The sequence below is a fragment of the Pan paniscus genome, chromosome 17, assembly GCF_029289425.2.
Source record: "Pan paniscus chromosome 17, NHGRI_mPanPan1-v2.0_pri, whole genome shotgun sequence".
Lineage (NCBI taxonomy): Eukaryota > Metazoa > Chordata > Mammalia > Primates > Hominidae > Pan > Pan paniscus.
This window is the reverse complement of record NC_073266.2, coordinates 39,608,547-39,623,930: the sequence shown is the minus strand read 5'-3', so window position 1 is coordinate 39,623,930 and position 15,384 is coordinate 39,608,547. Positions and strand designations below refer to the sequence as shown.

General features: G+C 42.0%; 1 protein-coding gene across 1 annotated transcript in view; it reads right to left on the bottom strand.

Moving 5' to 3' along the window:
- Window positions 1-250: 250 nt before the first annotated feature.
- Window positions 251-15,384, bottom strand: part of GATA6 (GATA binding protein 6) — a 32,480-nt gene continuing 17,346 nt past the window's right edge. The window contains exon 7 of the mRNA XM_034943569.4: window positions 251-1,576. Within this exon, the coding sequence (XP_034799460.1) occupies window positions 1,409-1,576 (168 nt within the window). The 3' untranslated portion in view covers window positions 251-1,408. The remainder of the gene's footprint in view (window positions 1,577-15,384) is intronic.

The window sequence follows — 15,384 nt, the reverse complement described above, 5'->3', positions numbered from 1 at the left end:
TCAAATATAATACTGAGTCCTTCCCACTTAAAAAAACTGTCCCCAATGCACATGGAGAGTAGTAACTAACCCCATGTGTCAACTTCAAATAAGCCAAGGTATAAAAGGTACAAAACGGCTCCAAAAGGACTATGCTTTGAAAGGAAGGCCTTAAAGCATTCTGCAAACTTCACGTGCACTTGTTTTATGTGAATATCTATAGTCACATACAGCATAAAAAGAAAGCTTTGAAAAGGGAAGGAACTCACTGTACAGAAGACAAAACAATACCCTTTTTATTTTTAAAACTCTGGTGAAATAGGTTTCCATAGGACATCCCATTCAAAAAAAAAATTAACGTAAACCAACCTCCCTGTGGGTTAGTCACACTATACAGACTTCATCAGAGTGTTTACAGATACCTAGAGTATTTACAAATGCTATCCGTTAGGTAGTAAAGTGTTGTTGCAATTTTTCCAGCACATATTCCACAGTAAAATAAAGGGGGTATATTGGTGTTCTTGTATAAAAATTCTTAACAAATAGAGAAAGGCAATTTTCCTGAGAGAAGATTTGTTCTTGAAATATTTTTCTTTAACAATTGGAAATATAAAATGGGATGTAGTTGTAAAAGAAGCATAAGAATGTCTAAGTTAACATTTTTCTTTTAAATTATTTTAAGTACCATTAAGTTAAAATGTTTACATTCATTATAAAAAATGCTGTTAAATCTTATGCAAATGATTTAACACTGATTGCTGCAACGCAAATTGCACTTTTTAAAAAAATTATTGTATACATGGAAGAAAAATATCTTGTTTGCTACCCTGTTTACAAATTCCGACTGACTTCAGATCAGCCACACAATATGAACTTTGAGAAACGTCAGTCACAGTGTATATTAAAGTTACAATGCAGTCTTGCAAACTGAGTAATATTTTTGATAAGAGACCTCATGAACCGACTCAGCCTCCAGAGATGTGTACCAAATGGCCTCAAGTGATCTTCTCCATGAACGCACATGAAATCTGGATGTGGAAAAGGTATGAAGAAATTCTGGAACAACCAAAATTGATCAGAAGAAGCACATGATTTTGGACAAAATGCAAAATCTTTTTAAAAAAATCTCTCTCAATATTCCTTAGCAGGCAAGGCCCAGGTCCTAGTCCTGGCTTCTGGAAGTGGAGCAGGGTCCGCCCCGGAGGCGGGCTGGCTGGAGTGGCCCAAGCGCCCAGTTGCACTGGCCCTTCCCTTCCATCTTCTCTCACTCTTTCAGCAAGCCTCTTGGGAAAAACATCTCTTTCAAAATAAAGGCACGAGAATCACGTTCTGTCAGCGCAGTCGCCACTGTCTGGACTGCTGCACAAAAGCAGACACGAGTGGAGTGAGGCCCGCGGCGGAGCCCTCCCTGCCTCCTGGCGGCGTGGGCTCAGGCCAGGGCCAGGGCGCACCAGGAATCCTGTCGCACGGAGGACGTGACTTCGGCCGGCGAGGCCAGACTGACGCCTATGTAGAGCCCATCTTGACCCGAATACTTGAGCTCGCTGTTCTCGGGATTGGTGCTCTCTCCCGCACCAGTCATCACCGGGGCACCCGCCTGGCAGAAGAGGGGGACACAGAGGAGAGACGAGAAGGCGAGAAGCGGTTACAATCCTGGTAGTGAAATACATGGGAGCTAATGAACGGGTCTGTGCAGCCAGGGCCAAAGCTGCTCCTGGGCAGACCCAGGGCAGGAGAAATGAAGCCGGCGTTACTATCCCCTGCCCCCAGCAAGTGGGGGCCTTTCCCTGCATTGCACACAGTGCCACTGACCTGACCCTGGCCACTTAAGCCTTCGAAACTTTAGAACTCAGGGCAGGAGCCACTGGCAAGATGCAAAGCTGGACAAAAGGAAGGGGAACTGAAGAAATCCTATTTGTAAAAAGTGCCAAGCTCTAAGATCTCTGACTGTGAAACAAACCTCACTGTGTGGGTGAATAGGCATTAATGATGCACACACAACCTGATCATTTCCAAAGAGAAGATGCAGAGCGCGCACACACACACACACACACACCTCTAACAAGGCTTATCCAGTGATGGCAAAGTCTTTTTAGACTTTTTAGAAAAGCTGCACAGTTCAACATTCCCTGATCAGTGAAATTTTTGAACATTGACTTCATGGAAAATAAACCTATGCATATACAGGTTTTAAAATCTACCTCATTTACCTTAATTCTTTACAAGAACAGTCCATGTCTGAAGCAGACCACGTTATAAAGAAAATGCTAACATCCTCTATCTGCCATGATCATGGCAATGATTTCTTTCTTTCTTTTTTTTTTTTGAAACAGAGTCTCACTGTCTCCCAGGCTGGAGTACAGTGGCACGATCTCAGCTCAGTGCAACCTCCATCTCCTGGGTTCAAGTGATTCTCCTGCCTCAGCCTCCCGAGTAGCTGGGATTACAGGCATGCACCACCACACCTGGCTAATTTTTGTATTTTTAGTAGAGACAGGGTTTCACCATGTTGGCCAGGCTGGTCTCGAACTCCTGACCTCAGGTGATCTGCCTGCCTGGGCCTCCCAGCATGCTGGGATTACGGGCATGAGCCACTGTGCCTGGCCACAATGATTTCTTGAAGCACAAGTTCACCTTTGCCCTGTTCCACCCATTCCTCCCATTCACATGAAAAAGGCCAAATAGGAAACATCATATAATTTAGTAAAATCAAACCAAAATAACTAAAATATGTTTAGACAACAGTTTGAATAAAGTTGCTTTTGAGAAGCTTTTTGAAAAATTTCGCCATAATCATGTACTTTTTAAAATCACCTTTTTCCTTCTAAAAGTTCAGGAGCTCTTATTCCTTCCAAGCTTTCAGGGCTCCATTCTATAAATTACCAGATACTTGTTGTTTGACAGAGGTAGGACATTGTGTACTTTTCAAAGAATTTCTTTTTTACATACATAATCCCATTAAATCCTTAAAACAGCATTTCTCTGGCACCAGACACAGGCGGAACAGAAAGGAAGTGTGCCGAGCCTCCACGGCCTGCAAGTGAATGAGGTCCAACTCTACTCGTTTTCCAACAAGATCTGGTTTGCTCTCAACCCTCACCATAAGGGCATGAGGCTGGGAGGCAGGACTTCAGGCGAGCAAGCCCTCTGAGTCTAAGCACCCAAACTTCCTTCCTCCCAACCAGACAGACCAAACCCGACCCCTCCACAGGTAACCACTCCTTCCCTTTCCCAGCAGAAATGAGGTTTTATGAAAATCCAGCAACAACACTGGCCCCACACCCAAACTTTTGTTTACATAACACAAATGTAAAGACTTAAACTGAGGGTTTTAGGTGCATTAAAAAGCAAATTTCACAAAATCAGTGAGATGTCTAAAGCTTCAGATGGATTCTTGTGGCAATTCTGAAAAAGCTAAAATAATCCTGTCCAACAAACTGAATGCCATAAACTTGGTTATACTTATAAACATAGTGATTAACTTTAGCCCTTAATTCCAGAGACTCCACCAGAAGCAAATCCAGTGTGGATCCAGATTTAACCCTCAAAGAAATAAGCAAAAGGATGATATTCAATTACAAAATAATTATTTATTTAGAAAGGAACTATTAGAGTGAGCTTCCTTATAATGATACATCTCACGTCCAACTTTGCATTGATTTTCTTATTCGAAAACAGGCACATCAGCATATGCCTCTGACTAAATCTGACTTCACCGCAACAAGTGTTATTTTCTGAAATGGAGAGGGTTCCTGAACTGGCCCAGGAAATAGCCCATCTCAAATGGCAGGGAAGTGCCAAGACAGCAGAGGGATCTGTCACCACCACCACAGCCAGCAACAAGAAGCATAAGCAGGCTGGGCACGGTGGCTCGTGCCTTTAATCCCAACACTTTGGGAAGCCGAGGAGGGAGGATTACTTAAGCCCAGGAATTTGAGACCAGCCTGGGCAACATTGGGAGACCCTGTCTCTACAAAAAATACAAAAGTTAGCTGGGCATGTAGTCCCAGCTATTTGGGGAGCCGAGATGGAAGGATTGCTTGAGTCTAGGTGATGAAGGCTGCAGTGAGCTACGATTGCATCACTGCACTCCAGCCTAAGGGACAGAGCAAGACCCTGTCTCTAAAAAGTAAACATTAAAAAAAAAAAAAAGAAAGAAAGAAAGAGAAGAAAAAAAGAAATATTGGCAAAGCAACAACTGACAGCCAGACACTAGATCAGGAGCCTGAAAGATAGTCAACTGCCCCAGGAGCTCCCAGGCTTTGTGGGGAGCCAGGATCCATACACATTAGAAAGTCGACTGTTGGCTGCTTATCATGAACAACAAATGAGTGGCTGAGACAGGAAGGTAGACCAAGAGTCAGAAAAGGAATAGCAGAGGGCAAGGACTCCTGGGCGAGGAACCAAAGGCAGCCCACACAGGAGTATGAGAAGGAGGGGAAGCAGCTTGGACTCTCAAGTCCTGTCCTGATTCAGTCTCCTGCTGACTGCAGTCCCCCCTGAGCCTCCTCTGTGCCTGGGTCCTCACATTTCCCACCTCAGGGATGGTTGCGACAATTAAATGAGCTAATGTTTGTAAAAGCGAAGGCAAGGTGCCTTGCCATGTTAAACATTCCGTAAAGGGAAGCTATTGTTATTGGCGAGAGAAGGATGTTCAAAATGGGAGGCAGGACGGATGAAGAGAGGTGGTCACCTGGCCTGTTCAGAAGAAAAGCCAGCTGAAAAACAGAAGGATGAAGCAAAAGAGTGAACAGACCACGCGGGAGAGGTAAACCAGAAGCCTGACATACAGCTTTGTGTGCCTCAGTTTCCACACCTATAAAGTGGGATAAAAAGAGGCACCTATGTCATAAGATTATTGCAAGAATTAAATTGGCTAGGCCAGGCGCGGTGGCCCATGCCTGCAATCCCAGCACTTTGAGAGGCCGAGGCAGGTGGATCACCTTAGGTCAGAAGTTTGAGACCAGCCTGACCAACATGGTGAAACCTCATCTCTACTGACACAAAAAAATTAGCCGAGCAAGGTGGAGCATGCTTATAATCCCAGCTACTCAGAAGGCTGAGGTAGGTTGCAGTGAGCCGAGATTGCACCATTGCACTCCAGTCTGGGCAACAAAAGTGAAACTCCATCTCAAAAAAAAAAAAAAAAAAAAGAATTGGCTAATATATGTAAAGCCCTTGTAACAGTGTCTGAGAACAGTAAAGATTACGTCAGTATAAGCTACTCTTGTTATCTAATTATTATTGTTAAGGTTAAGAGGCTTGGATCTAATTTATTCTCCTCATTCTATCCTTCAGCCCAAGCAAGTTACCCCATCACCAGGCAGGGGCAGAAGCAGTGGGAACACAGTTGGAGCTCAAAGAGAACCACCTCCAGAATGACCCTATTCAAACTGTCACTGACAGTTCTTCACAAAAATAAATCAAAGTGTTCTGTAGCCATTCAAAAGTCTCATGACTCTTTCTCTTTTGCACTTTTTTTTTTTTTTTTTTTTGAGATAGGGTCTTGCTCTGTCATCCAGGCTGGAGTGCACTGGGTGTGATCTCGGCTCACTGCAACCTCCACCTCCTGGGCTGAAGAGATCCTCCCATCTCAGCCTCTCGAATAACTTGGACGGGACCACATGCATGTGCCACCATGCCCAGCTAATTTTTGTATTTTTTGTAAAGATGGGGTTTCACCATGTTGCCTAGGCTGTTCTCAAACTCCTGAGCTCAAGGGATCCACCTGCCTCAGCCTCCCAAAGTGCTGGGATCACAAGCATGAGCTACCACACCTGGTGACTCATTGACTCTTTTTCAACAACCCACATTAAAGAAATGTTAACACCCTGAATGTTATTCTTACACCTGAATAACAATCCCAAAAGCAATTGGCGAAAATAACCTGTCTTTTTTTCAGACAAAATGTTAAGCTATTTGGCAGGCCAAGAGTCCTGCTATCAAAGGGCAGACAGATCTCAAATTCCACGAGTGATGCACTCCTAAAAATAAATCTGCTCGTTTGCAATTAAAAGCAATAGCTGAGCCTGTCAGAAAAAAAATGGGGCAAGTATTTGTGCCCAATGCTTGGTAGCCTTATTTTATGTGTAGATATAATAATATTTAAACATGAAATACTGCAAAGAAAGGCTGATGTTACTTACATGGTAACACCAGTCCCCTCACTCATGGCTGGCGGAGCTAAATTCTGGTACACCCACCTTACAGAAGGCAGTTAGCTGCAATGTCAAGAGCCATCCAGAAGTTTAGACCCTACTTCGCCCTGTAATTTCACTTCTGGAAATGTATTATAAGGAAATAATTCAAAAGAAGGGAAAGGCTCCGCAAAGGAAGCCAACCGTTGCAAGGTTACTTCTAATAGTAGAAACTATGGAAACAATCTAATGTCTAATAATATGGGAACGGTTTAGAAAAGCAGGGCACATCCGCTCAATGAACTATTATGCAATTATTAAAAATAATAAGATCATGGAGCAAAATGGAAAAAATCCTGTAATACCATGTTAAGTGAAAAACAGCAAGATATGAATTACACGTCATAACTGCAATTTATCCATGCACATGTGTAAGTATTACAAAGGTCCCCTGGGAGGAGGGGAGAAACAGGGGACTAGCTGAGAGGGCCAAGTCTATTAGCCATCTATACCTTTCTTTGAATATTTTTCTTTGAATACTTAAATTGAATTGCATAGTAAATCTATTTAGGTTGTTGCCAAAGTAATTGCAGTTTTTGGCATTGAAAGTAATGACAAAACCCACAATTACTTTTGCACCAACCTAATAACTTTGGGGATGAATAGGAGACATGAGTACCAGAAACACAAGGCACTTGAGGGACAAGCCAACCTTCATGGAATCAGAAAGTGGCTTGAAAAAATAGGAGGGAACCAGAGTCGGGGCACTAACAGGAGGGCGGGTCAGAAGGGCCCCCATCCGCCCCTGAAATCATCTCCCTGCCACCTGGCACAGGCCAGGGCCTGGCCAGCCACGCACATGTGAATCTCACAGTTCTATACAAGTTAAAACAATCAACACGTCAGCTCCATGCATCAGCGTAACTTCAGCTCTCAAAACCAATATTCTCTCACTCTGTCGCCCAGGCTGGAGTGCAGTGGTGGTATCTCGGCTCACTACAACCTCCGCCTCCCGAGTTCAAGTGAGTCTCCTGCCTCAGTCTCCAGAGTAGCTGGGATTACAGGCGCCCACCACTACACTCGGCTAATTTTTGTATTTTTAGTAGAGTTAGGGTTTCACCATATTGGCCAGGCTGATCTCGAACTCCTGACCTCAAGTGATCCGCCTGCCTCGACCTCCCAAAGTACTGGGATTACAGGCATGAGCCACCGTGCCTGGCCTCTAAATCAATATTCTAAAAGTAGAAGGCGTTCAGAGTTGGCACAGCTACTCTTCTTAAGAAGCCTGGCTTTGTCCTGTTATTGTTCATCTTTTAAGTCCCTTTCCCTCACTGATGATAGTCAAGAGATGCCTACTGAGAATCAATACGATGTGTGTGTGTTGGGGGGGGGGGCGGAGGGGGGAAATCAGAGAAAAATATACTATGATCCTGGACCTAATACACACACATACAAACACACGTATAAATTTCAATTGGTTAATATATTTTCCCACAAATAATTCAACCCTTCAAAGGACTTTAGTTCAGATCGCAGACATCACAACCCTGCAAAAGCAGGCACTTCACTAACCTAGACCAACCTAAACAAACGTTCCTGAACAAAAGGGAGGGAGAGCGCCGGAATGCCCACAGCTCAACCATCCTCCCTCCTTTCGGGCAGGCAGCACAGGCCAGGCGGAGGTCCCTGCTCCCTCCCTGATCAAAGTGCAAGGAGGGTGGAGCAGAAATCGGCTCTGTGTTTCCATTCAAGGCTTATCTGCCCTCCACCCTCCCACAGACAACTGAAAATGGAGGCACTTCCTGTTGAAAGAATGTGTTATCAGGGCCAGACCCAGCCTGGGCTTAGCACTGAAAGCTGGCCGGGTTAGGTGGGAGACAGGCAGAGCAGCTGGGCTGGAAAACTCTCTTAAAGGAGTAAATGACTTCAGGGAGAGCTTGGGCTGCTACAGATTGGGACATGGAAAATATCCGCTAGCCTGAGAAGTAGCCACAGTTCATCTTTAGATCACCTGGAATTTTTTTTTTTTTTTTTCCTGTGAGGAGCCTTCACTCATTTTTGGACACATATCTGAAAAGTCAAAGATTTCTGATTGGATCAACTCATGGAGACAAATGCCCAGCAGTGTCTCTGTTTTCCTTCATTTCGCACATCCCATAATGGGGAGGGCAAGAGACAGCTTCTGATGGGAAGGCAACACAGCCGAGAAAAGGAAACCCTGAAAGGGCGTAGCCTTTTCCAAAGAAAAACATGGGTTCTTCGGCTTGTGGATTACATGCATAAATTTCCTTTGAGGAAGAAAACCAGAGAGGAGTGTACAGGGCATGCTCTATCTTCCTTGCTGGAATCTCTCTTCATGCAGTTTCGGTCTGAAGAAAGAAAACACTGCGCCCCAGGCAGGCTGAAGGACGACTGTGTGATCCTTCCCAGAGCAGAAGACTTTGATGGTGATCACATGCCTCCTTCACTGCAAGGCAGACTGTCGGCTCCCCCAGCCTCTGATCCGTCCTTCCTACACATCTGAGTGAGACTGTGCTTACGGCTTTTTCTTGTGTGAGGGGAAGCCAGCCGTCCCTCACTGCCAAAGCTCTTCTCTGCTTTTGTAACCTCTAGGTTAGACTCCTGTGGTGCTTTATAGCTGCCTTCCTCCAAAGAGGAATTAAAAACTTTGTATAAATTCCAACAAAGGGGAAATGCTTTCCTGCAAATCGTAACTTCCACTATATAAACTACGATCATTTCAGTTTGGCTGGAGGTAACAGAAGACCAGACACAAAGTGACAGTAATAGTTTAGAAGGTGACACATGAAAGACACATGAACACACACAAATTCTGTCTCCACCAGGACACGTGAAAACCAATCACAATGAAACTCTCGAATTCTTAACAGCTTAATAAAACAAAAGAACATGGACACCTTTTCTCTAGAGAGAGAGTCACCGTCACCTCAACTGATGACCTAACTATTCAGCAGAATAGTTTTGTATATTTAATTCGGCAAACAAATTCCTTACTGGAAATTTCACCGGCTGCTCCCCTACTCTGCCCCAACCCATACCCCTCTCGCCCCTTCTAGGCCTGAGTAGGCAAGGTTATAGCCACACCAAGGGATGCTGCCCTTTTCAAGAAGACAAAAGCAATTCTATGCACATAATCTATTCTGGACAAAAGAGCAAATTGCTTTATGTATCTGTGCACACTCAACAGCAAGCATGTTGTGGTGAAGAAAGGTGCCAAACTTTATAAGTACTCTGGGATTATCACCAAAATACTGATGTACAAATATAAATTGCAAGGGAGAGGGTTTGTCCCACAACTTGAAGTCAATGAGGACCCTAAAGAAAAAGCTTATCTTCTAAATGAATCAGAATGAATTACACTATTCTAATCTTCAAATTAAGTGGGACAGAATCCTGAGGCAAGATTTAAAACCTGGTGAATGATCTTAATTTTTATAACAAAACTGACTTTTCAGGAGATGGATGAGCATCTTAATCTCTCCATCTTAATTACAGAAAACATACCAAGAAGCATTTACAATGCACTTAAACCACAAAAAGCATTAGGAAAGTACTAAGTATCAGAAGGAATAAAAAATTTGCTATCAGTGAAATACAAATCTCTAAAATGTGGTTACTTTCTTAACACAATAACTCTACATCTCTGAATTTCCCCACTAAGAAAGTGAGGATCTTATTCTAATATCTTGGGATGAAAAAAAATGCCACGCAAATAAAGCTGATTACTATTAACTTCCAAGACCCGTATTTAAGTAGTGCTATTCTTCTTAAACTTCAAAGAGGTCTCCAGGCATCTCCCACTCACTCTACACAATACTCCTAAGGACCAGATGGTAGGAATTACTTTTCCCCTTTAGTAGAAGGAGGAAAACAGAGGCTTTACAGAACCTTGGCAGCTTGCTATACTCACACAGACAGAGCTGGAGCTAGCGCCTAGCTGCTGGAATCTGTTTCCTCCCAGCTGCTAATCCGTGAACCCCCAGAATAAACTTTTGACCATATTCAGGCTTCACCACGAATCAAGCAACTAAATTTAATGAGAGCTTTAAATGTAAAATACTTGTGTTTAATAAAATAAAAATATGGTTCTGCAGCATGTGGCCCAGCTCTGGTGAAACCGTGCCAGGCCAACAACCAAAACAGGCAGCACACCATCAAGTCGGATCATGATTTAAGCATCGTCAGATGTTGACTTGGAACCGTTTACTCGTAAGACCCCAACAGGACATTAGAATCAATGCCTAGTTATGTATTTGTTCAAATCATTCTTAAAATATGAGGTCAATAAAATAATGTCTTTGTGCTCAGTCTCACAAATTCTGAGTACTGGGCCTTTAAAAAAGCCTGATGTGATGGGTAGCTGAGTGGTGAATTGTCACATTGCCAACACCTATCTATGGAGATGCTTTTTTAAATTATTAAAATTTCAGAGAAAATTAACAGGTAGGTCTAAACATGAACAGAACTAACAGATTGTACTTAATTCATATCCACTGGATCTTCATACTGCTAGTAACTCTTCTGGCAGACACCCATGAAATGCATAATAAATTACTTTTGTTCCAGTAAAGGAATTCGTTTTCTTCGAAGATTCATTTAGCAATAACCTTTCAGAGCAATCTAAGCCAGATTTCTTAAATTTGGCCATGTTTTCCCGTAACATTATTTCATGTTTTCTGACAATTTTGTATATTCTTATAGAGGCGTTGGGGGGCGGGTGGGAGAAAACTGCAAAGAATCTGTAATTTGCAAAGAAGAGCTGTGTTCTGGGATGAGGCTATAAGAAATGGTGAATAACTTCTGCCCACACTTATTCTTTATCCAGTATTCTGGCTATCAGATAGTGATAATGAGTCACTTATTAAATAAACCACAATTCTGTGATAAATTATGTGGACATATGTTACAAACTATTTAAAGCTTTACTGTTTCCTAATGTACAAAGCCATTGGATATTGATGTAGCACACAATGCATTTTTAAACTACTTCTTACCATCCTCCCTGTCATACACACACACACACACACACACACACAGAGATTTAAAAAAAAAAAAAAAAAAAAGGAAGTCTAGAAAAAGCCTTGAGATCAGAATGAAAGTATGCAAATCCGCATGCTTGAACATTCCCTGCCGGGGTGACGTGTGACTTTCACACGAAGGCCAATGTGGTCAGACAAGAACATGAGTTATTAGAAGGGGCTGTGAACGTAGAAAGAAAGGGAGCCTGGCACATAGGGAGCATGAAGATAAAATGCCAACAAAATATTTATGTTCATGGCTTGTAGCATGTGGCAAGTGGGATATTAATAACTGTGATGATTGGTCAACTCCCTGGGAGTGGTAACAGCCCTGGACTGGGAGGCAGGAGACGTCGGTTCCAGTCCCGGCTTCAACACTGGCTTGTTTTGTGACCTTAAGGAGTCACTCCGGATCTTGGTTTATAAATGAGGCAATAATAATACCTAACCACATAACTCTCTCACAGACCCTTTGGGAGATTAATGATTTTTTAACCCCTTTGCTACTCATTTAGAAAAGAGTGTTTTGGACGATAGACTCTGAAAAAAAAAAACAGGCACTTCACTATTAAGAAATGCTTTTTCAGTAATTTCTTCATAAACATTCATTGAAGACAATTTTAACATTCCGAAAAATTCCAAAACAGCATTTGTTTGTGTATGGATTTAAATCGCAGCATTAGAAGGATTTCAGTATGGCAATCTTGTGTTTCTCTTAAAAGAACCTTGTTATAACCACATTAGGTATGTCAACAAAAGTAATTTTTACTACTTTTTTTTTAACTTAATGTTACCCAACTGCCATATTCTTAGTACCATTACACATTTGATTTCTAAGTATAACATTGATAAGAAAATCTGCATTAACTGTCTTAAATACATTCTTGGTCAAGAGCAAATAACTTCTCACACTGTTTTCCCACCTGTTTCAGTGGGAGGATATGTGATGCTAAAATTATTAATCAAATTAGTCAAATTTCTTTAAGAAAACATTCTTTCTTCTCTCTGAAGATTTCAAAGAAATGAACTAATATCGCATATTAATCTAACACGCTGTAGTGGCAACAACACTGACCGCGTCAGCCAGACCTGCGGCCAACGTGAAACCACGCGTCTCAATTTGACACGTGACCTTGGAACTGTTCTTTACCTTCTGCGTCTCACTTAGAAGGAGGAGTAAAAAATAAAATGTATCTAAAGCACCTGGCACATAAAAGGTACCTGATAGAAACTAATTTCCTGCCTCCCTATGTTCACTATCTTATAAGTGAGCGAGTATTAGGAAAGGGAAAAACTTCCTCAAAGCAAGATCACTATGAGAAAATCGAAGACCAATCCACCACTGTTTGGCTCTCGAGTCCTCTAGAAGCTCTGTGGCATATTCAAGTTAAAAATGAAGCAGTAATTTTCTGCTCCAGCCCCAGCAGGCTCTTGCATCAGAGCTCGCCTTCATACGTTCCTCTGAGCAACTTAACAGTATAAGCACAGCATAAGTCCTTCACAAATGTTCCTTTCAGCTCTTTCACAGGAACTATAATTTTGTGACCAACCATAGTGCACAGTAAATCAAAAAAAAATTCCATTACTTGAAGAAAAAGACAGTGGAGTGTAAATCTGCTAATAAAGAACCCCCCTGCACTGGAAAATGCATAGTAAGCTACAGGACCTACTAAGGTGTTTTTCTATTTCCACCACAGGATGCAAATATTATATATGAAATAAAATCTATGAAAACAATTTAAAATATTTACCTGCCTAAGCTTTCTTCAGAGGCCTTATAGAGCACATCAAATAATCTTAACTTGAGTCAGTCTCTAGATCACTGCTGTTGGCCACAAGCACTTATGGGTGCTTAACTCCTTCAAACGACCACGCAGCTCAGGAGTGACTACAGTAGGGAAATAGGTCTAGCTAAGCACACAGTGTCCCAGAAGCACACAGGGGACGGGAACGATGACGCCTATTTACTAGCAAGAAACAGACCAAAAGAGTGGTTAAGGCCCACCCATCCAGGCCCAGATGCAGCCGGCGAGGAACCTAAGTCTCTATCTCTCAGTCTATTGTCCACCTCTCTTTGTGGAAGTTATATATCGCCAGCAATGCCCCACAAAGGTGAGGAAACACATTTCCTATCCCTAATACACCATGTCTAATATGTTTCCATTAGAAGAGGTAGCCAGGCAGCCACTCCAACCATCCTGCCCCCAGAATCCCTGGAGGCAGAGAAATTACAGCGCAGGCCTAAAGAAGGTCAGCGCATAGAATCAGCTGGCAGATGTTTTTCCTCCCTAATTGTGAGGAGGAAACTCTGCTTGTAAACTTGACAAGCAGGAGCATGCTACATTTGTTTACATCAATTATCAAAATACAGAATGCTCCAGTAAGAAGGTCCTAATTGTTGGACTCCAGTGTACAGACAGAAAACACATTTGTCACCGAAGCAGGATTTAAATAAAGTCCATCGTTGATTTGAAATATTTTCAAGTATCTACTTTCCATCGGTTCTACCAGCCTCACTTCCTGCCTTTGGCTTCTTACCCCCTACACTCCAGTCACAATGAACTAACTATTTCCCTTCAGCTCCAAAGATTCCTATGCCTTCTTCTTTCCTGGATACCTCTATCCAATTTTTCACCTGCAAAAATCCTAACTAATTGTAATTTCCTCTACTCTGCGGAGCCATCTCCAACTCTAGTTATCACTCCTTTAAAGCACGTCCAAATCTGACCAGTAGTAAGATCTACATCTATACCTGTCTCTCTCCACCCACCCCTACCACCTCCATGTTTTAAACAATTCCAGATGTGGCACTTTGTTTTACTCAAATGGAACAAAGACCAGTAAAGCAAGGGCTGGTCATATATATTTCTCTCTCCATTTAACTTCAACACTTTATGTTTAATGATGATTTCAATATTATATTGGTAGTTTTAATATTAACTTATGTAGGGTTTACTTTTTTTTCATTTTTTTAAAAAAATAGAAATAGAGACAGGAATCTTGCTATGTTGCCCAGGCTGACCTCAAACTCCTGGTCTCAAGTGATCCTCCAGCCTCAGTCTCCCAAAGAACTGGGATTACAGGCGTGAGCCACTGCACCTGGCCTAATTTTTAAAGTAATTATTTATAGAAACTATTTTTAGGCAGGCAAAATATGTTCAGTGACTCCTTGTTCTCAGACATTGTCTTATTGCTAATTTCTTTTTTTCTGTAGCTGCCATTTTCAGATATTATTGCTAATTTCATCTCCAAGTTAATCCCTCCTATTACAAAAGAAATTAAGAAAAAAACTTTTTATCTATAAAATTTGGGGATTGAGCTATAAAGTATCCTCCAGTTTTACAAATTTTGAGTTATAGGAGGAGAAATAGGAGGAGTAGGACCATTTGTGGACTACTTATTAAATCTTATTGCAGAAACAGAACATTACCATGTTTCTCTCCTAAATAACAACCAAAAAAAAACTGTAAAATACAATTCAGTCAATAAACAGAATTCAAGAAAAAAAAGATTTTAGTATTCTTACAATCCATAGAGAATAAAAGCCAAAGAAAAAAATTTTTTTTTTTTTTCCTGAGACAGAGTTTTGCTCTTGTTGCCCAGGCTGGGGTGCAATGGTGCAATCTCAGCTCACTGCGACCTGCAACTCCTGGGTTCAAGAGATTCTCTTGCCTCAGCCTCCAGAGTAGCTGGGATTACAGGCATGCGCCACCGTGCCTGGCTAAGTTTGTACTTTTAGTAGAGACGGGGTTTCTCCATGTTGGTCAGGCTGGTCTCAAACTCCTGACCTCAGGTGATCAACCCGCCTCAGCCTCCCAAAGTGCTGGGATTAAAGGGGTGAGCCACCGCACCCAGCCCAAAGAAAATCTGATATCTATTTAGATCAACTAAATATACATTTTTTAGTAAATCTGCATGGATAAGAAAATTCTTAGCCAGAAAGAAAGATTATTTTTGCCACAGAAAGTAACCATCTATCAAAAATTTAAGTTTAACATACATTTTTAATAAACAAAAATAATTTCAAAAGAAAAAAATAGGCAATATTTTAAGCAGGGCTGTATGACCGTGAGTCCTCCTGATCTCAGACAGAAACACACTGCCCTCCCTGTGCCTCCAGCACACGCACAGCCTATAACCAAGAGAAACTGAGTCATAAGGTGGCAAGGTCATCAACTTGCTGACTCTTATCTGAAGGAATGTCTCCTTTTTGCCCAGACACAGGTCTC